Source organism: Bos taurus, chromosome 7 (genome assembly GCF_002263795.3).
Source record: "Bos taurus isolate L1 Dominette 01449 registration number 42190680 breed Hereford chromosome 7, ARS-UCD2.0, whole genome shotgun sequence".
In the NCBI taxonomy this organism is placed as follows: domain Eukaryota; kingdom Metazoa; phylum Chordata; class Mammalia; order Artiodactyla; family Bovidae; genus Bos; species Bos taurus.
The window spans coordinates 52,672,878-52,695,812 of NC_037334.1; the positions used below are offsets into that span (position 1 = coordinate 52,672,878).

A 22,935-nucleotide genomic window follows, 5' to 3' on the forward strand; every position below is an offset into this window, starting at 1 on the left:
TATACACAGAGACAAAATGCCTAGTACTTGGCTTGAAAATCAAGCAATAGCCAGAAAGAAAAAGGTAAGTGCCTCAAAGTCACTTGTGGAAAATATCGATAGGTAACCAAATTATTCCCCATGTCAGTCACAGGGGCACATACAAGTTACAGCCCTATTCCCTGATTTGCCTATGTCCTTCCAAAACCAGTTCCACATCTTAATAAGCTAAGCTATTGTGTTCTAGGAGATCTATACTAACTATGATGGCTGCTTCCATGCTGAGCAACCCTCAGATGACCTTTCCCAACTTCTCTAGTCCATGCTGAGGTAAATAAATCCACAGCAATCAAAAGACAGCTGCCTTATCTACTAAGAAGACAGGCCCTCTTCTGATCATCAACTCTACACCACTCCATACAGGGATCTATAACTGAAAACAACTGAATTGTTGTCTGTCTTCAACCCAGTCAGTAAAAGGATATTCCATCTCCATTCGAATGTCATCCAGCCGTCCCTTCAGGTCATAGGAATCTTCTTCTCCTTGTTCATCAAATACATTAAGCTGCACTCTCATATCTTCATTTTCAATCTCTCGAAGGTCCTGTCAACGTCAGAAATATAGGCCAGGGAACCCAGAAGTGCCTGATGCTGGCTAGAAACCCAAACCTTTCACCCTGTTTTTTTTGGTTTGTCTGGGCACGCTGCATGACCTGCTGTGGTTCCCCAAGCAGGAACTGAACCCAGGCCACAGCAGTAAAAGTCCTGAATCCTAACCAGTAGACCACCAGGGAACTCCCTCGACCTGGTTTTTAAACTGAAAATGGAAGTTATCCCAGGGATGGTGGGGCTATAGGAGCAGGAGGAACCAGCCCAGCCTTTCTAATGAAGAGCTACCTCTCACCTGCAACACTTGGTGCAGCCCCAAGCGCATCAGTTCACTTCGGATGTGAACTCGGAAGTCAAGTTCTTCAGCTGGTGTGATGAGAGCATTGATGAGCTGTAGGCATCCCACCTAAGATAAGAAAATTCAGCAGCTGTGTCAATGTTAACTCCTACAGATCAAGATCCATTCTCTTTACATGCATTCTGAGGCCCCCAAATATAACCTAGAAGATGCAGTACAAAAACGACAAAAATGATTTTCTGTTACAGCAAAATAACCTGGTTTAAACACAGGTCCAGAGAGCTCAGAGGTCTAAAGAATTGTGGGGATTTGAAAGTGTAATTTGTTCTAGGCCTTGGTTTTCCTAGCTTGTAAATAAATACCATGTCTTTTTCCATCTCATAATGAGGAAAACAGTTCTTTCTCTGCTTTTTAGAGAGAAGAGTAACCATTTTCCCTTCAGAAAGAACTCTGAAATATAAAATACATTGTTGGTAACCACTCCATGTCTTCTTTTAAAAGGTCAAATGAACTTCAGTCTTTCTATCTTGAATTCTACTTGTAGGCCGTTTCACAGGTATACATGCCTTGACAGCAATGGAGGTCCCACTTTTTAATCCATCCAGCAGCGGCTGAAAACGTTCCACCTCATCCATTTCAGCTCTTTCTGTCATCGCCTCCAAAACCCTTTCATTCCTGCCCAAGAGTGAGGAAAGGAAGAGAATTAGTCAGGTGCTCTGGTCAGGGAGATTACATGGGGGCACAGATCAGTTAGGAAACAGACAATATCAACATTCTGGATTTCTCATATTCTTCTTATTATCATATAGAGCAGAGACCAGATCACCAGGAAACTAAGGACCATCTCTTCAGAAAAATGCACTCCCTAAAAATCCAGCCCTAGACTCCTATCCATATTTACCAAATTAAGACCCCTGTTCTAGGGCGTATAAACTGGACAACTCTTGGAGAGGCATTTAACAGTAACAGTTTTTAATGCCGGTAACATTGGCCTACTCCTAGAAAATCTACCCAACATAACTACATAAATATGAAATAATATATATAGTACAAAAAATACATGTATGTGTGCTCAGTCATGTCCAACTCTTTGCAGCCCCATGGACTGTAGCCCACCAGGCTCCTCCATCCATGGAATTTTCCAGGCAAGAATACTGGAGCAGGTTGCCATTTCCTACTCCAGGGTATCTTCCTGACCCAGGGGGAAGTGTCTCTAGCATCTCCTCATTGGCAGGTGGATTTACCACTTAGCACCTCCTTTCCTTAATTCTAAGATATCATCTTTTGGAGTGGCATGTATGTTATAACTTAGTATATTTGTCTACGCTAGAAAATGATGCATGAGACTGCACCACACCATTAACAGTGGTCACCTCTGCAGAACAGGGTTTGCCAAAGGGATGACATTGTTGAATTGTACTTCATATACTTCTGTGTTGTTCGGATTTTTTAAATAACCTTGTGTTACTTCTGAATTTTAAAAAATGTAAAAAGAAACCCTTGTCCTAGACAATACAGACATTACTGGAGATCTAGGAGGCATTCTGCTGTACCTTTGATAACCAGCAGTACATGCAGAACAGCCTCCATCTCTTAAAAAACATTCATAAATATTAAGATTCACAGTGTTCATGTAAGAAATGTAGTCTTACCTAATATTAAAGAGTAAGTGGACACCCAAGCAACTCAATATTCCTTAAGACTAAGGAAGATGATAAAAAAGAAAAAAGAGAAACCATTCCAGGCACATACATGTCCTCTGGCTGTGGCAGGATGCAGAGGGCAGACAGCAGCTTCGCAGCGTCAATCATCATGTTGGGAACCGCAGGATCCATGGCTCTGACCAGCAGCAGAATTCCTTCTTCTGTCTCCAACATGGTCTTGATTCCAAACTGGGAGAACAAAAACAGAAAAGGGAGGCTTAAAGATGAGAGCACCTAACCAGGGACAAGTTTACGAGTTGTTATGGGTTGAATGGCGTTCCTCCCAAAATCCGTATGTTGAAGCCCTAACCCCTAGTACCTGAGATTGTAACCATATTTAGAAATAGGGTCACAGGCAGATGTAGTCAGTTAGATTACCATTAGGTCAGATTAGAGTAGCTGCTGCTGCTGCTAAGTCGCTTCAGTCGTGTCCGACTCTGTGCGACCCCACAGACAGCCCACTAGGCTCCCCCGTCCCTGCGATTCTCCAGGCAAGAACACTGGAGTGGGTTGCCATTTCCTTCTCCAATGCGTGCAAGTGAAAAGTGAAAGTGAAGTCGCTCAGTCGTGTCCGACTCTTCGTGACCCCATGGACTACAGCCCACCAGGCTCCTCTGTCCATGGGATTTTCCAGGCAAGAGTACTGGAGTGGGGTGCCATCACCTTCTCCAGACTAGAGTAGGGTGGGTCCTTAACCCAATATAACTATTGTCTTTATAAAAAGAGGAAATGTAGGCAAACAGTGAGAACACCATGTGAACTCAAAGACAGAGACTGGGTGATGTATATAAAGTCAAGGAATCTCAAAGCTTGCCAGCAAGACACCAGAAGCTAGGAGAAAAGCATGGGACACACCCTCCCTTGCAGCCTTCAGAAGAAACCAATCTTGTTGACACCTTGATCTTGGACTTACAGCCTTTAGAGTTGTGAGGTAAATGAACTTCTGTTGTTTAAGACACCTGGTTGGTAGTACTGTGTTTTAGCAACCCTAGCAAACTAACAATAGGATAGAACACGTTTCCCAAAATAGCTAAACAGAAATGAGCATAGAAAAAATAATTTTCTAGCAGACACAACAAGTAATGTTCAAAATTCGCCAAGCCAGGCTTCAATAATACATGAATCGTGAACTTCCAGATGTTCAAGCTGGTTTTAGAAAAGGCAGAGGAACTAGAGATAAAAATGCCAACATCCATTAGATCATTGAAAAACCAAGAGAGTTCCAGAAAAACATCTATTTCTGCTTTATTGACTATGCCAAAGCCTTTGACTGTGTGGATCACAATAAACGGTGGAAAATTCTTCAAGAGATGGGAATACCAGACTACCTGACCTGCCTCTTGAGAAATCTGTATGCAGGTTAGGAAGCAAGTTAGAACTGGACATGGAACAACATACTGGTTCCAAATAGGAAAAGGAGTATGTCAAGGCTGTATATTGTCACCCTGCTTATTTAACTTATATGCAGAGTACATCATGAGAAACACTGGGCTGGATGAAACACAAGCTGGAATCAAGACTGCCAGGAGAAATATCAATAACCTCAGATATGCAGATGACACCATTCTGATGGCAGAAAGTGAAGAAGAACTAAAGAGCCTCTTGATGAAAGTGAAAGAGGAGAGTGAAAAAGTTGGCTTAAAGCTCAACATTCAGAAAACAAAGATCATGGCATCCGGGCCCATCACTTCATGGCAAATAGATGGAGAAACAGTGGAAACAGTGGCAGACTATTTTCTTGGGCTCCAAAATCACTGCAGATGGTGACTGCAGCCATGAAATTAAAAGATGCTTACTCCTTGGAAGAAAGTTATGACCAACCTAGACAGCATATTAAAAAGCAGACACATTACTTTGCCAACAAAATCTGTCTAGTCAAGGCTATGGTTTTTCCAGTAGTCATGTATGGATGTGAGAGCTGGACTATAAAAAAGCTGAGTGCAGAAGAATTGATGCTTTTGAACTGTGGTGTTGAGGAAGACTCTTGAGAGTCCCGTGGACTGCAAGGAGATCCAACCAGTCAATCCTAAAGGAAATCAGTCCTGAATATTCATTGGAAGGACTGATGTTGAAACTGAAACTCCAATACTTTGGCCACCTGATGCGAACAGCTGACTTATTCGAAAAGATCCTGAGGCTGGGAAAGATTGATGGCAGGAGGAGAAGGGGATGACAGAGGATGAGATGATTGGATGGCATCACCGACCCAATGGACATGAGTTTGAGTAAACTCCAGGAGTTGGTGATGGACAGGGAAGTGCTGCAGTTCATGAGGTTGCAAAGAGTCAGACACGACTGAGCAACTGAACTGAACTGAGCAGACACAACAGAATTCTATGTCTTCCAAGAATAAAAACTGACTCTTATGTTTCTTTTTCAATGCCCCAGAAGCCAATGGAGTAATTATAGTAAAATTAAACAGTCAGGAAGACAGATTTGCACTCAGGAACAAATCATTGAAGGCTCCCTAGGTTTAAATACTAAACAGACAGGAAAAAAAAAGAAAGGAAATATTCTACAGTACGAACATACAGGGGACAAAACAATAAAGCAGAGAATAAAGTAAACCCTCCAAAAATTAATAACTGCAGGTCAGGAAATCCAATAATTAACAAAAGTATAAACAGAAGAAGAAAATTAAGCCTTTCCTCTGAAATAGACATTACAACTGAGGAAAAAGATACATAAGAGTATGTGTATGTGGTAATCAAAAGTTATGATACTAAAAGGGAAAGCTAGAAGCCTTGAATCTTGTATTTCTAGGTCCTTCTTTTTTGAGTTTGCCAATAGAAGAGCAAGAACAGGGGTCATGATGGGAGTCAGAATGAGAATGGGAACAATCTTACCTTGTTATTCATAAAAGCTTTCAAGCAGCGAATGATCTCATGCTTGTTACGGCTGTCGTAGCCTCTGTGTGTAGAAGACATAATTAGTGAAGTCCTTTTATTCTACACCTCTCTCCCACTGACTTTTCAATTATAAACAAGGGTCTTATAAATACTCCCAACTAGTAGTTAAGTAAATTCTAGCACATAGCATTTTGTCCTAAAACACTGGCAAAAAGAGATAGCTGAAAAAAAGAACCACGGGCTAATCCTCTCATTAACCAAGAATTTAGTATTATATTAAAATCTCCCCTTTAACTTCTAGTAGGCTCCTAAGGGCTAAATTCTATCACAATAGCATCCCATCTATTACTGCTTGCCTCATCTACACCAAAGGTTTCAAGTCTGTACTTTCAGGAAGGCCCAGGACCTGTGTTTTGCTTTGGAAAGATCTGGGGAAGTAGAGAAACCATACTGGGTCAGGTTGGCTTCAAGAAAGCCTAACCTAAGTCAGTACAAGAATTGTTTCAACCCTGAAGACTATCATAAAGTTAGTCTCAAACTGATCACACATATTTCCAAATGAGATATGACCCAGACCAGATCACGGGAGAGCTTTGGACTAATCAGACCCTATTTCCAGACTGGATAAGAATCTTTGCTGGCAGACTCACAATCATATGTGGTATATACTGAGAAATTTAAGTTCCTCTTCCTTTTCCCGTACCTATAATCATTATTCATCCTCCAGGAACCGCCACGATAAACCCCATTCTCAGCTAACATATAATGTCCTAGTCCTAACTTATTTCCTCCTTTACAGCGAATAGCCAATTCCTCTACTACCCTCCACCTAGAAGATGACAAGACTTGGAAGTCCTCACCCAGCAGTCTCCTCCTTCTCATCATGAAGTCGTTTAAGGATGTCCAATAAGGAGGCCAGGCCCTCAGCACCAAATGTTTGGACCCAACTGTTAGGAACAAAGACAATGCAATATCAAATCAATATATTCTTATCCACCAAAATAAAGTGTATCCTGGCAACTTCTTACTCCCAATCCAGAACACTGTCATACTTCCCTGATTCCTCGGATTTCTAATCCCCACTAGTGAATTCTACAGTGGGCTCTTACTCCTATTTCCACCTGAGAATCCTCACCTGACAGGGTTGTTGTTGAGGGAGACACGAAGGGACTCCAGGCAGCTAAGCAGAGACATATCCCGCAAGCCTGACCTCAACTCCTGAATGTACATCATGGCTGACCTAGAGCTCTCCTTCTGGTTCATGCCCTGCAAAGAAGCAAATAGAGGTCAGCAAACACTGGACTCAGTCATAAATTGGACTAGTATTAGTTAATACCATTTAAACAGTATGAGGGCAGACATCCATCATACATAGAACAGAACCATGAGATTCAGGATTTCCTTCCCATTACTCATACATACTTTATGATGATTGAATTAGGCAGAAGTATATAAGAAAAGTAACTCAAATGAGGGTAAAAAATAAGTAGTTTACATAAAAGAATGAAATGGAACTGACGTGGACATAAAATGTTCTATGAAAGTAGCAAAACAAACATGGCCAAGATAAGGGGCACAGTCTCCCATGTCATGGGTACCTGCCCCAGGACTCACAGCCTTGGAGGTGTGCAAGTACTGGGACACCATCTCTCTCTTGATGATAATGTCCTTCTCCCTCAAAGGTTGCTGTTTCTCCTCGTTCAGGTTCATATCCAGCTAGTGGCAGGAGGAAAAAGGGGGAAAATTGCTTTGAATTCCTTACAAGTTTGAGTGTTTAATATTTAGTATACTTAGTGAAGAGATGAACACACTAAATGCTTACTGAATAAAGAAATTTTCCTGACCCCTAGAGACTTAAGCTATCATAGATGATAGGAATTCCTCAGGGATAAATATGCTTAACATTTTAGTATAAATCCCAACAGACATTTTTATATACATACACTTAAATTTTCTCCTAACAAAAATGGACTCTCAATACAGAGGGAAAACTTACTTTGTATTATTGAAAGAAAAACAAACAAAGCATTAATATTTTCTGCACTTGGGATGGACTTTAGTAATTTCTTCAGGCTGAAGCACTGGACCACTGGCACCATTCAAACACCAGCAAAATCTGTGCCACTCTAGGCCTAAATACCAATTATTCCTGGTTAACTAAGTCCCTGGACAAACTCCTCCATGAAGAACAAACTGGAAGCTGACAAATTCCCTCAACAGACATAATCTGGAGTGTGTTATCAGGAGAAAGGCTCTGCTTGAGCCTGTTACATATGAAACCATCTGTTTGACCCTCCTATCTCTGTGAGCAGAAGTTCAACCCTAACAAGTCCAGAATATTATTTAAAATGGGAATGTGTAGGAGGGAAAAAGTGGAAATATTCAATTTCTTCTCCATGTGTATGTGTGTGATGTGTGAAGGAATCACCACCACCAAACCGTAATAGTGACTTTTTTCTGACTCAATTTCTGGTGCTTTCTTCCTCCTTTTATAGATAAACTGAACAGAAAATTGCAAAATAGTGGCCCTGAGGCTGAATCAGACCCAAAGATGAAGTATTCTTTGTCTTCTAAAATTTCTAAGTATGCTTTGTCTTCTAAAAATTTCAACATTTTAAATTTGAGAGACTTCATAAAAAACGTGAATTTCTAGCACCAAGGGATACAATCAGCAAGTTTAAGATTATAGAAAACTGTAAAAGTCAAACAGCTTCTTCAAGAAACTTTTTATAGCAATAGGAAGGATAAAAGGAAGAAAATCTGTAGTTCAAACGAAACTTAGGAGAATATTACAATGGACTCTATCTGGAATCATGGCTTGAATAAACAAAAAAAATTTTTTCATGACCTTATTAGGGAAATCTGAATGCTGGCTATTTGTTTTTTAAAAACGATGTTTGTTGTTTTTTTTAAAAGGTACAGATTTTTGGCTTCTTGAAAAATAGAAACATCTGGCACTACTGGGCTAGCATTCCCAACAGGAATGCTACAAAACCTGGAAGTGAATTGTGGCTGGCTTTTAACAAAAACACCAAATGTTCTTCATTTCACTGTAGTCTCCTTTCCTTTTTATCATCTCTTATGTAGCCTTTGGGGGATTCCCTAGTGGCTCAGATGGTAAAGCATCTGCCCGCAATGTGGGAGACCCAGGTTCGATCCCTGGGTCGGGAAGATCCCCTGGAGAAGGAAATGGCAACCCACTCCAGTATTCTTGCCTAGAAAATCCCATGGATGGAGGATATAGTCCATGGGGTCGCAAAGAGTCGGACACGACTGAGCAACTTCACTTTCACTATGTAGCCCTAACTTATTTATGCTACCTCCCCTTGCCCTGAAGACATCTATATTTGCAATCCAAAGCCCCTAAGAGATTGTCTTGAAAGATCATACTCTTAGACTCCTAACACACTTGGATTATTATGAGACAAACTGAAAGCTTCAGTGAAAAGCAATAATAGTAGTACTGGTTGAGGGTTTACTACCACAGGTGCCAGGCCCTGTATTAAGGGTTTTAAACCCATGCTTTTAACTTAGTTAGACTTGCCACTAGTCTCTAATTGAAGCTGAGATTGTAAATGCAAGATAATCCATAGGTCTCATGAAACCGTATAAGCATGTACTCAAAACTTTGCAACACTTAGCACTAGTGGACATTCACTGAGTGTCCTCACTCAGAGCGGCAAAGTCAGTGTCATCCATGCACAGTTTATTACTGAACTGACCTCAGCCCCAATCTTTAAAGGTCTTCTAGTGATAACAACATCAGAATTCTCTTTCCATATTTACCACTAAACAGAAGACCTTGGGCAAATGATAGCTCTCCACATCTCCAAAGTTTCTGCTTTGTAGAGATTTTGTTGTGAATGTTTTAAATCTTTATCAACTCTGGCTGTCATCACACTACCACATGAGTTGGCCCATTCACTCTATATCTTTGTGGCTTAAGTGCTGCTGGGCTAAAGGAGACTAACAAAGTGGTCAGTGATCAGATATTTCTAAGCCTAATTCACAGATTCCAATCTACGGATTGGTGCCTGTATATTTAGTCCCTTCATTAATGGAGCTGCTATTAAGTTCTCTGTTAAACCTAGAGGGGTTTTTTTTTTGTAACTAAGGGCTAGTTAAGGAGGGCTGTGCATGAAAAAGGGCCCAATATGCCTATAAATGGAGAAGGAAATGGCAACCCACTCCAGTATTCTTGCCTGGGCAATCCCATAGACAGAGAAGCCTGGCAGGTACAGTTCAGGAGGTCTCAAAGAGTCGGACACGACTTAGTGACTGAACAACAAACATGCCCATAAAAGCATTTTCAAGAAGAAGCAATGTTTTGAGGTCGGGAACTTACCAGCATCTGTTCAAAGAGTACTAGAACTTGCTCATCTGAAACATCTTGCAATGACTGTGCTGTAGGATCATCCCCATAAAATGCAGAAGAATTTCTATGAGCAGAATTGGGCTTTTCTTTCTCCTTCTTACTTCTTATGCTGGTAAATCTCTCCAGCTGAGAAAGAGAAAAAAGTATTAGCAGTGACCCATTTTTATTTACACAACAAACCATACCTCAAATAGCCTCTAGCCTCTTATTCACCCATGGTTCCTTTGGTTTGTGGACAGTTCCAAGGCTCTTCTGACATGACAAAGAGAAACCAGTCTTTCCTGTATCTAATTTACTACACTGACTCTGTACTCTCACCTTCATCCAAAGATAAGAGGAATGAAATACTAAAATTTGGAACCTGTCTAAAAAAGAGAACTTTGCTCTTTAGCTCCTTTGCCATTTCCAAGCCCTCGAGCAACACAGAACTGAAAGCACCTCACATGTGGCGTGCTCAGTAAAATGCCCTCTGTTTCCCTCTAGCTATCCAATAACAACTGTGGCCAGATCCTCAGAGGACCTCTCCCTTTGAGAGAGAAGTCTGATCATGCTTTTGATACAAGTTATATACAAGAAACAAGGAAATGACTTAAAACCAGGAACCATTGTTATTTCTTTCTTCTGTACACTCCATAGCACTTGTATTATGCAAGCAGCAAAAGTTCAAAATATATTCTCCAAAATCCTCTTCACAAAGAAAATAATCTATTGTACTTCAGGCTTCAGGGCTATATATGCCATCTCTCTGTCAACCAACCTCAATCATTCCTCAAACCACAAGGACAGGTGTTCAATTCAAAAAGAGCTACCGATAAACTGCAGCTTATCGGCACTACCTGTTTGAAAATAACAGTTAGTATCTGCAAGCATTCTGGGGTTCCAATGAAATGAGTGACATCCAGACAGCAAGTCAGCTCGGAGTTTAAAGAACATGCCTAACCTTGGAAGTCAGTGAATGTGCCAGGGAAATGCATGCAATAAATCAAACAGAGCAAAGAGTTAGAGAAAAGCTTTGGGAGGCCCTGAGAGTAGAACCCATATCACATTTATAAGTTATAGAAAGTCAAAGTTATTGCAACTGGCAAATACCATAGTGTAGGAAATGAGCCATGCACATGCTGAACAAAATTTCCTTACCTCATCTGCCATGAGTCTCTTCAGAGTCTAGGAACAGGAAAAAGGAAGGAGAAGAAAGGGAAGAGAAATCAGTGAAATGCCAGGAAACTTCCTAAACACCAGATGGACTGGGGAAAAAAAGAGGAGAAGACAAGTTGAAAGGATCTAGGCTCCTTCCTACAAGCTAGATTTCTGCCATACTCCTTAGCACATTCCCTTAGGTAAGGGGCAGGAGGAGTTTTAAGGTCACTAACATATAATAACCCTTTTGGGGAAAAGAGGTGGAGAACTAAAAAAACTCTAAATCAGATGACCAATAAACCTATGAAATGTGTTCAACTTCATTAGTAAACAAGGAAATGCAGGCCAAAACCACAACAAGATTATCATTTTACCCTCAAGACTGGCAAAAATGTTCATGTGTGTCTAGTCACAGAGTTGCAGGAGCTCTTACACACTGTTGGTGTAATGTAAATTGTTACGGCCACTTTGGAAAACACAATGGAAAACAGAATCTAGTAAAGTGAAAATATGCAGCTATATCACAACTCAACACAACAGTTTCTATAAATCTACCTTTCCTTCAGAAAGTTGCACTTACATAGCAGGCTGAGTATAACAAGAATGTTCACAGCAACGCTGTAATATCTAAAACAGAGGACAATCCAAACAGCCACCTGGAGTAGAATGGGTGAACTGGTACCATGGTACACTGGGAAATAAGTACGTGCAGAAAGTGAATGAACACACAGCTACTTACAATATAAAAGTGAACGTATTATTTCTTTTACATTGAGATGAAAAACATGCAAAATTAAATTATATTATCTAGCATGTACAATCATAAAGAGAATGATTACCACAAATGGCAAAACAATGGTTACCTGGGGTGGGTGGAAGAATAATGACTGTAGAAAGGGATGGGGGCTTCAGGGGTGCTTACAATAATATTCTATTTCTTGATATGAATGATGGATACATGGATGTTCTGTTTATAACTTTTCTGTATGTTTTATATTCTCTTCTCTTCTGTACGTATACTGTACTTTACCCAAAAAAGTCTGATTCAAGCAGGTACAGGAAAGCAGGAATTCTTCATTCTAATACTTAGTTTTAAACCAGGGATTTCCCTGGAGGTCCAGTGGTTAAGACTATGCCTTCCAATGCAGGGGACATGGGTTCAATTCCTGGTTGGGGACCAAGATGCCGCATGCCACTGAGTGCAGCCAAAAACATTTTTTAATCTTATTTTTGCTGTTCTTAGAAGAGTATAATAAATGCCTCTTGAGTAACATTCTTCAACTAATGAAGAACTATTTGACACTGCCACAAAATTATTCTACTAACCTTTTTACAGACAAGAAAAATCTATGTCATTATACTCATGTGCCCGATGTCAAGAGTTTAGTTAAATCCCATGTAAACTGTGAATTTTAACTTTGCCCTCCACGGTCCAGAGGAGGTCAACCTCCTGCTGATGGAATGCTAATCACTCACCCAAAACCCTAAGAACTTTGCTCAATGTCCATGGAATCTGAAGCTACGTTGTGTGTGCACTGCTCACTGGGCAGCCAAGGCAGAAGGATCACGAGGCAGAGACCGCAACACCAGGGAGACTCACAGTTCCTTTTGTCATCGCTCTGGGTCGCCTGACACAGAGGTGAAACAAGCCACACAAAGGGTGAGTGTTTATAGTCAGGTTGCCACTACCAAGGTTACACTTCCTAGAGCAAGTGCTTCCAGTCCAGAACCTTGTCCTCCAAACTCAAAATGTTCCGTCAGAACCAAACAACAACCGAAACAATTCTGGGAGGGATATAACATAGATAACAGAACCTGGGTCTAATGAATCAGTGCCAGCTGGACTCTTCATAGCTTCAGGTTAAGTTAAAGAACAGGAAACCAGCAACTTGTTTTTTCTGTCTGCAGACTCATTTCTCTTCCCTCCATCCTAGTGGTATGATCTGTCGTTTGATTTACTGTAATAGCCTCCTAACTCATGTCCCTTCCTTCACTCTCATCTGCCCAACACAAAATCCATGCTCTACACTAAATCCAAGAGTGCTGCTGCTGCTGCTAAGTCGCGTCAGTCGTGTCTGACTCTGTGCGACCCCACAGACAGCAGCCCACTAGGCTCCTCTGTCCCTGGGATTCTCCAGGCAAGAACACTGGAGTGGGTTGCCATTTCCTCCTCCAATGAGTAATTGTTCTAAAATGTCGAGCTGTCTGGGTTATTTCTCATTTAAAACCTTGCAATAGTTTCCTACTGCCCTTGGGTTAAGATCCGAGTTCCTTAGCATCGCATAGGACACTTCTGACTTCTCTGTCTTGACTCATCTCTCAACAAGCCCTCTACCTCAAACCCTATCTTCTGGGCATCCTGAACTCATTGCAAGTCCACAGACAGATCACGCTGTCTCACCACTGCAAACTTTCTCTAGGCTGCTGCTTCCCTCTGTGGAGACTGTGCTTTCAAGGCTAGCTCCAACAGGCCCTACGGGATGACACCTCCTCTAACTGGAAAGGTGCCTCTCCTTGTGTTTCTACAGAAATAGGTACTTGCCTGCCTCACAGCACTACAAGTGGATTACAACTGTATTTTGATTGTCTGTCTCCTCTAGCTATTTCCAGACTAAGTTCCTTCAGGGCAGAGCCTAAGATTCAGTCATTGTATCACCTATGAACAAAGACCATAATTTGGGGCTGCTCTCCTAAAATCCCAATCCCTGGAGATTTGTTCCACCTTTTCATTGCATCGGTGAAGAAACCAAAGCCCAGACAGATGGAGTAAATCACTGAGGTCATATAAGGGCAAGCTGGGTATGGAACTCTGGTCTCCAGATAGCCCTAAACCTTTGCATTCCCCAAATTCTTGTCTTGTTCCCATTTAATGCCCACTAACTGTTGTTGCTTTTAGACACACAAAAGTAAACATCTGTTTTCTTAAAAAGGAAGAAACCAGTCTCCTTAGATTTCCTTGGTGCATCATTAGAAACAGGTTAATTCCTTTAAAAAAAGTATCCATGTTTTAGTGCTCGATTTGAATAAGGACAGCAAAACTGATCCATGTATTTTCTCAACTACTCCCAACAGAGGGCAGCATCTACCAGCAAAGTGAATCACAGTACAGGCAAAATTCTGTTTCAGAACCCAAGAGAACACCCAAACTGTAAGCTCAGCTCTATTACTGAAATGGAACCTGCTGCTACAGTATATTGAGCGTGTATTAATTTACTTATTTAATGCTACATGTGTTTTCCTTGAGGATCTTACAGTTTACAAATGGTAAGCTTTGTGAGGTTTTTTCCCTAATTGTATCATTAACTGTTTTGTGAATTTTCTAAGATATATAACATGCTTTGTGGATTCTCTGAGGTAGTTAACATGAGGTTCCTAGCTCATGAAAAGTAAGAATGACTAAAAATAGTGGAGTCCTAGAAAAATGCTACTGGAGCTGTATTTATGCATTATGCCCCAGAAGTTCAAGCTTTGTGATGATCTCTAATGATCCCACCTATTTCTTTATGCCTCTATGCTCATCTTTTCCCTTGTTTGCTATCAATTATTTTCTGCCTTCAAACTACAAACCCTTACTGCACTAAATATTTCATCTTCCTGCCTCTCCTACCAAGTCTTCTACTGAAGCTATATACTAAAACCTTTAACTACAAATACAGATACTGAAGGAAGCATAAATACAGAATGAAAAAATTTTAACATATCAAAATCTGCTCATGAATAATACATCCAGGTAAAAGAGAGTAAGCTGAATTAAATTTCCCCCCTTTTTGAAATCTTTCTACATCTACAGAAAAGGAATTTTTAGGGGAAAAAAAAAAAGAAAGGAGCCTACAAGGTTGGGAAGAACAAGAAAAGCATAATTATAACCAAACTTTTGAAGCTGGGACTAAGACTCAACAGATCTAAGAAAAATGAGCCCTAAACCTGACGAAGGAAAAGCTAATAACTATCCAGACTGTACTTAGGAATCCTAAACAGGCTCAGGAATTAGCAGCACCAGGTATAATACTTACAGAAATGAGCAGCTGGAGGAAAGGGAAGCCAAAAATAAGATTGGTTTGAAGGCTGTTTAAGAAGCAGTTTACATAGCTCAGTTGGTAAAGAATCCGCCTGCCATGCAGGAAAACCCGGTTGGATTCCTGGGTCGGGAAGATCCGCTGGAGAAGGGATAAGCTACCCACTCCAGTATTCTTGGGCTTCCCTTGTGGCTCAGCTGGTAAAGAATCTGACTGAAATGCGGGAGACCTGGGTTTGATCCCTGGGTTGGGAAGATCTCCTGAAGAAGGGAAAGGCTACCCACTCCAGTATTCTGGCCTAGAGAATTCCATGGACTGTGTAGTCCATGGGGTCGCAAACAGTCGGACACAACTGAGTGACTTTCACTTTTCACTTATAGAAGCAGTTGGACCTGTAGATCCTCCCATTATCCCTAAAGCACCTCCCCTCATGCCATCAGGAGACTACCCTCCCTTGCTGCTGCTGCTGCTAAGTCGCTTCAGTCGTGTCTGACTCTGTGCGACCCCATAGAGGGTAGCCCACCAAGCTCCTGCATCCCTGGGATTCTCCAGGCAAGAACACTGGAGTGTGTTGCCATTTCCTTCTCCAATGCATGAAAGTAAAAAGTGAAAGTCAAGTAGCTCAGTCGTGTCAACTCTTCTCGACCCCATGGACTGCAGCCTACCAGGCTCCTCTGTCCATGGGATTTTCCAGGCAAGAGTACTGGAGTGGGTTGCCATTGCCTTCTCCAACCTCCCTTACTCCAGCATAAATCTGGAAATTTATTCTTAGAAGAGGGTAAAACACAGATCTCTGGCTCGGGGGATGACAGGCATAGTTGTGGGCAGAAATCCTATAGCAAAAAGACAAGTAGTTAATCTATGTGTACTGTATATGCTGAGACACCCAGCACCTTCCCCTTTCTAGTTTCTCAGGACTCCAGCACCCCAAAACCCTTACCCTTGAGACAGAAGGTTGGAAGAGCCTTCTCTGGGAAACTGAAAAACCACCTTAAACTACTGACATAGTCCAAGCAGGTCACCATACAGCTATGTAGTCCAATATGGTAGCTACCAGCCACAAGTAACTACTAAGTATTTATTTTATTTTTAATTGAAGGATAATTACTTTACAATATTGTGATGGTTTCTGTCATACATGAACATGAATCAGCCATAGGTATACATATGTCTCCTCCCTCTTGAACCTTCTTCCCACCTCCCTCCCCATCCCACTAGGTTATCACAGAGCACTAGCTTTGAGTTCCCTGCTTCATCCAGCAAACTCCCACTGGCTATTTATTTTATATATGGTGCTGTATGTTTCAATGCTTCCCTGGTGGCTCAGATGGTAAAGAATCTCCCTGCAATGTGGCAGACCTGGGTTTGATCCCTGGTTTGGAATGATCTCCTGGAGAAGGAAATACCCTGGAGAAGTCCAGGGGGTCGCAAAGGGTAAGACACGACTGAGAGACTAACACACACACACATAGTGGTTGCACCAATGAACATTCCCACCAACAGTGCAAGAGCGTTCCCTTTTCTCCACACCCTCTCCAGCATTTATTGCTTGTAGATTTTTTGCTGATGGCCATTCTGACTGGCTCCAGTACTCTTGCCTGGAAAATTCCATGGGTGGAGGAGCCAGTCCATGGGTTCGCGAAAAGTCAGACATGACTGAGCGACTTCGTTTTTACTTTGCACTTTCATGCATTGAAGAAGGAAATGGCAACCCACTCCAGTGTTCTTGCCTGGAGAATCCCAGGGACGGGGGAGCCTGGTGGGCTACTGTCTATGGGGTCGCACAGAGTCGGACATGATTGAAGCGACTTAGCAGCAGCAGCATTCTGACTGGTGTAAAGTGATACCTCACTGAAGTTTTGATTTGCTTGTCTCTAATAATGAGCAATGTTGAGCATCTTTTCATGTGTTTAGCCATCTATATGTCTTCTTTGGAGAGATGTTTGTTTAGGTCTTCTGCCCATTTTTTGATTGGGTTGTTTACCTCATGTTGAGCTATATGAGCTGTTTATATATGCTGGAGATTAATCCTTTGTCAGTTGTTTCGTTTGCAACTATATTCTCCCATTCTGAGGGTTGTCTTTTAATCTCGTTTATTGTTTCCTTTGCTGTGCAAAAGCTTTTAAGTTTAATTAAGTCCCATTTGTTTATTTTTATTTCCATTACTCTAGGAGGTGGGTCAAAGAGGATCTTGCTGTGGTGTATGTCAAAGAGTGTACTGTCTTTGTTTTCCTCTAAAAGCTTTACAGTTTTTGGCTTTCATTTGAGTCTTTAATCCATTTTGAGTTTATTTTTTGTGTATATAGTGTTAGCAAGTATTCTAGTTTCACTCTTTTACATATAGTTGTCCAGTTTTCCCAGCACCACTATTAAAGAGGCTGTTTTTTCTCCATTTGTTAAAGATAAGTTGCCCAAGGTGCAGGGGTTTATCTCCAGGTTTTCTATCTTGTTCACCACTGAGCATTTCTCATGTGCCTAGTGCAACTGAAACAGGAATTTTAAATTTTATTTAATTAAAAAATTTTTTTAATTAAAAACTAGTATGTTATTGTTAAACTTAAGTATGTTTGGAATATGCTAGGTATGTGAATCTACCTTTCACTTGTAAATTTTATGAAATCTAAATACATATCAAGTATATCCACCAAAATTTAGCATTCAAATTGAGATGTGCTATAAGATATAAAATAAACTGCAGTTCAATAATTTCATATAAAAAACAAGGTAAAAACATCATTAACAATCAATATGTATCTATTACACATCAAAACAATATTTTTAGATATACAAGGTTAAAAAACATTATTAAAGTTAATTTCACATGATTCTTTTCACTTTTTTTCTTTTTGCCTTTTTCTGTGGCTACTAGAAAACCTACAATTACATATGTGATTCACATTATATTATATTTATATTGAACAGGGCAAGCCTACAATAAACTGCACAGCTAACAAGCTCTACCCATGGATCCAGTTTCCAATGAATTTTTTAGTCCCTCATTTTTGTTTTTTGTTTTTTTTAGTCCCTCATTTTTGAACATGGAAAACCAAGGATTATTAAACACCTAAGGAAAAATACAAATGTGAGAGAGGGAAAAAGCAACTCCTTATATAGTGACTATGCAAAAAGAAAGAATAGAAAAAAATTAATATCTATAAGGGAGAACATAATGCTGGGGCTTTTTGTGTTGTTTTTTTTTTTCTTTTTTTGGCTACTCCATGCAGCATGCGAGATCTCAGTTTCCGGATCAGGGATCGAACGGTGCCCCACTGTGGAAGCATGGAGTCTTAACCCCTGGAGCCTAAGTGAAAGTGAAAGTTGCTCACTTGTGTCTGACTCTTTGTGGAATATACAGTACGTGGAATTCTCCAGGCCAGAATACTGGAGTGGGTTGCCTTTCCCTTCTCCAGGGGATGTTCCCAACCCAGGGATTGAACCCAAGTGGATTCTTTACCAGCTGAGCCACCAGGGAAGCCCAAGAATATTGGAGTGGGTAGCCTATCTCTTCTCCAGTGGATATTCCCGACCCAGGAATTGAACTGAGGTTTCCTGCATTACAGGTGGATTCTTTACCAGCTGAGCTACCAGGCAAGCCCACTGGAGCCTAGGAAGTCCTCATAATGCCATTTTAAGAAGAAATATTCAGAGAAAAAAGAACCCTTAGAAGCTGAACACATGAAAACAGAAACTTAACAGAAAACTCAAGAAAGACTGAAAGGTAAGAACTTGAGGAAATCTCCCCAAAGTAGAGCAAAAAGACAGAGATGGGAAACTGAGAGTAAAGATAAGAAAATTAGATCAGTTTGGCAAGTACAATACCCAAATAACAGGAGAAAACAGAGGACCAAGCTATCAAGGAAATAATTCAAGAATATTTCCTAGCACTGAATGTAAGTTGGTACAGCCACTATGGACTATGGAGGTTCCTCAAAAGACTAAAAACAGAGTTGCCATATGATCCAGCAATCCCACCCCTGAGCATATATGCAGAAAACTGTAATTTAAAAAGATACATGCACCCCCATGTTCATAAACAGCACTGTTCACAATAACCATGACAAGGCAACAACCCAAATGTCCATCATCAGATGAAAAAAGAAGATACGGTTCATATATACAATGCAATATTACATGGCAATAAAAAAAGAACAAAATAATGCTATTTGCAGTAACATGCATAAACCATAACTGAAAAAAATGTAAAAAAAGAATGCACACGTGTATATCTGAATCACTTTGCTGCACAGCAGAAACTTATACAACATTGTAAATCAACTATACGTTAATGTAAAAAAATATTTCCCAGTACTGAAGGATGTCTCCATCACAAAAGACACATCACCACACAAAGGCATACCATGGTGAAATTCCAAAACACTAGGAAAACAAAGAAAATTTTACAATTTGAAAGAAGGGGGACTTCCCTTGCCATCCAGTGGTTGAGACTTCATGCTTTCACTGCAGGGTAGTGTAAGTTTGATCCCTGGTTGGGGAACTAAGATCCCAAATGCCACACAGCGGAGGGCAGGGGGAGATGTGAGACAAAAAGAAGGGAGGAAAACTGGTCAAAGGAATCAGAGAAGCTTTGAATTTCTTAAACTACTAATATATACAAAAAGCTAAACAACAAAAAAGGCAGTTTAAAATATAAAAAAATTTTTCTAACTTAGAATTCTATACCCAAATTATTAATCAAATGTGAGTTCAGAATAGACATTTTTCAGACATTAAAGTCTTCAGGAAATGTATCCAAGTGCACCTTAGGAAGCAACTGTAGGATACACTCCACCAAAATAAGGCAGCAAACCAATAAAGTGACAGACCTGAAATACAGGAAACAGGAGGTCTAACATCTGAATTCTATGCCCTTTTTCTGTCTGGAGGGAAAAGTTAAAGATTCAGGGAATTGGGTAGAAGTGAATCAGTGCAAAGATTTCAGGATCTTTATGATGACCCCCTACATTCCCCATGGCTTGACCCACTGACACCATCAGAAAGAGCCCTTGTAAACACTCGGAGAATCTAAGGTCAGATTGTGCCTCCAAGATAGTATTGTTTATTTTCTCTTGGGAGCCTCGATCTCACAGTGGCAATACTGTCATTAAAACATAGTCTAGATTTCTGCTGGTAACTCAATTTCTATAATAATATTTCATTTATATGCAAACAATTATTGATAGAAGCACAAAATATTTTTAAAGGGGCAGAAAAACAATTTATTCGATAGGAATTTTTTGTTCAATGGAAGTAAATGAGCAAATAAATTTCTGAAGGTCATTGGTACAGGAAAAGAGCTTAAACTGCATTTAATAAAAATTCAATTTCTCTAAAAGATTCTCAGTATTATCAAATCTTACTTAAATTAACACAAATTGCTCAAGGTGCACTGCATTTGTAATAGCATCAAAATAAATATATTCGGCTGGGTACTGCTCTGCATTAAGACCATCAATCAAAATAAAAATGAAAAGCTGTCCCCTCACTTTCCTTCCAGAGTGTAATTCAAAGCTCTGATTCAGTCACCACATCCTAATGTAATAAGTGGTAAGATAAATCTTTTGGTTACCATCTACAGGAAGCAAGAAACTTCCTAGACACTTTACAGTTTGGTTTCTCAAAGAAACCAAAAATTAAAGTCAAGATCCCAAAGTATGCCCTGTGAGGCCAAACTAATTTATGACCGAATGAATTTGAAACATACCCTGATCAATTAGTATCATAATAAATGCAAATGAAATCTAAAACTCCTTTTCTATAACTGGATTTGTTGTGGTGGTGGTGGTAGCTGAATCTATTAATACTTCAGCTTTTTAAGAGTTGGTCAATTGGACTAAATTTGCCAGTCTTTTGGACAGAGGTTCCCTCTGTTTGCCTAGTAACAGAATTGGACTTATTATAAATTAAAGGATATAAGAAAATTCATCCAAGGTACTGATTCACTTCTACCCAATTCCCTGAATCTTTAACTTTTCCCTCCAGTCAGAAAAAGGGCATAGAATTCTCAATTAAGGATAGTCTCTCATGTAGCCAAACAAAAGGTAATCACGTAGTGTCCATAGAAGAAGAGAAGTTAGCAGAGATCTATTAAGAGAATATGATTAAGCATTATTCTGATCACAGAGTACATTACACAGCAAAGAGTGTTTCTAATTTCTACCAATGTGCTTCACAAGGACAGTCAATCATGGACAATTACCTCATGAACCATGTGGCTAGCACAGGGGTAATATAAGCCTACAAGAGCAAGTCCATATTTTAGTACTTTCTAAAGATTTTGTTCAGGCTACCTTATCGGGAACAACTATATCTGAGCTCTTGGCTAAGGGAAAACACTACAGCTGAATGCCCCTTGGCCCCTACTCTGTGATGATTCTTTGGAGGTCCAGGATTCCTAGGAACTACAGGTTTTTCTCATAAAACCCACAATCACAATGCAGTTCACTGTCTCAATATACTTAATTCCCAGCTCTCCCTCTTCTGACATCCACACCTGCTCATGGGCTAATTCAGAGTGAGGGAAATGTTTAGTGTGGAAGGAAGAATTCTAGGACTTCTCTCAAGATTTCTAGTCTGAGGTACATAATCTGTATAATTATCAGAACTGTAAATATGATAGGCTATCACTCTTGTGATTAGGTTATATTTGCCACAATCGACTTTTAAGAGGGCTTCCCTTGTGGGTCAGTCGGTAAAGAATCCACCTGCAATGTGGGACACCTGGGTTCCGTCCCGGGGTTGGGAAGATCCCCTGGAGGAGCGCATGGCAACCCACTCCAGTAGTCTTTCCAGGAGAATCCCCAAGGACAGACTTTTAAGGAGGAGAAATTATCTGTGTGGGTCTGACCCAATTACACAAGTCCTTTAAATCTAGGGTGAAGAGTGAGAAACACAAGGTTCAACACGCCATTTCTGGTCTGAGCCTAAGAGGCCAAATGGCAGGGATTACAGGCAGCCTCTAGAACTAAGAGACAGCAAAGAAACAGGGAAGTCAGGCCCACCACTGCAAGAGACGGAATTCTTCCAACCTGAATGCGCTTGGAAGGTTTTCCTCCAGCAACTACAGATGAGGGATGGCCCAGCTGACACCTTAATTTCAGCCCTGTGACACTGAGAACACAGCCACACGATCCATGCTGGACTTCTGACCAACGGAACTGTGAGCTAACAAGTGGGTTTTATTTTAAGCTATTGAGTTTGTCATGTTAAAGCAGGCAACCGATACATTAAGCAAACTGACAAAATTTATCTAGAACTTTAGCTAAAGGAAAAAGATCATGAGTCCTAATTTTTACTTCTGGCATCCTAAATCACTGCAAGTATGATTCTGAGTGAATCACATTAATTCTTCATGCTTCAGTTCCCCTATTTATTAAAAACAAAACAAAACCAGACACACTTCTAGGAACCATTCAGTTCAGTTGCTCAGTCATGTCCGACTCTTCATGACGCCATGGACTGCAGCACACCAGGCCTCCTTAGGAACCATTAAGGTCATAAAATGGAGTGGTGAGAACATTCTATAAAAATAATCGTGCTGTTATTACTACAGAAAAACTTCTAGAAAAATATACACATGAAGACTGTACCAGTTGACACAGCACTCCTACAAATGTCAAAAGGAAATCATTATTCCTCATCTATAAATAGTATACTTGGCCATAGTCAGTCATGCCACAAAAAGATCTAAAGGGCTCAGTCAAGCCAGGCTCTAAATACTTTTATATCAGGTCCTTCTTCAGACCATTTATTGTAGCTGTTTTTGTGGACCGAACTGTAAGTTGCTTGGAGGCAAAAATCCATGTTTGGTTCATTTGACATGTCTCAGTTCAGTTCAGTTGCTCAGTCATGTCCTACTCTTTGCGACCCCATGGACTGCAGCACACCAGGCCTCCCTGTCCATCACCAACTCCTGGAGTTTACTCAAACTCATGTCCATTGAGTTGGTGATGCCATCCAACTATTTCATCCT

At 40.5% G+C, this 22,935-nt stretch overlaps 1 protein-coding gene across 2 annotated transcripts in view; it reads right to left on the reverse strand.

Annotated features, from left to right (window-relative positions):
* The window catches only part of DIAPH1 (diaphanous related formin 1), a 55,778-nt gene that overhangs the window by 14,275 nt on the left and 18,568 nt on the right, over positions 1–22,935 (reverse strand). Inside the window, exons 2-11 of one of the 2 annotated variants that reach the window (XM_059888765.1) lie at positions 10,951–10,977; positions 9,784–9,939; positions 7,053–7,154; positions 6,574–6,704; positions 6,299–6,385; positions 5,436–5,499; positions 2,639–2,778; positions 1,453–1,561; positions 884–994; positions 465–583 (exon numbers count right to left, since the gene is read on the reverse strand). In XM_059888765.1, the coding sequence (XP_059744748.1) occupies positions 465–583; positions 884–994; positions 1,453–1,561; positions 2,639–2,778; positions 5,436–5,499; positions 6,299–6,385; positions 6,574–6,704; positions 7,053–7,154; positions 9,784–9,939; positions 10,951–10,977 (1,046 nt within the window). The remainder of the gene's footprint in view (positions 1–464; positions 584–883; positions 995–1,452; positions 1,562–2,638; positions 2,779–5,435; positions 5,500–6,298; positions 6,386–6,573; positions 6,705–7,052; positions 7,155–9,783; positions 9,940–10,950; positions 10,978–22,935) is intronic. The other variant, XM_059888766.1, reaches the window with a different exon arrangement.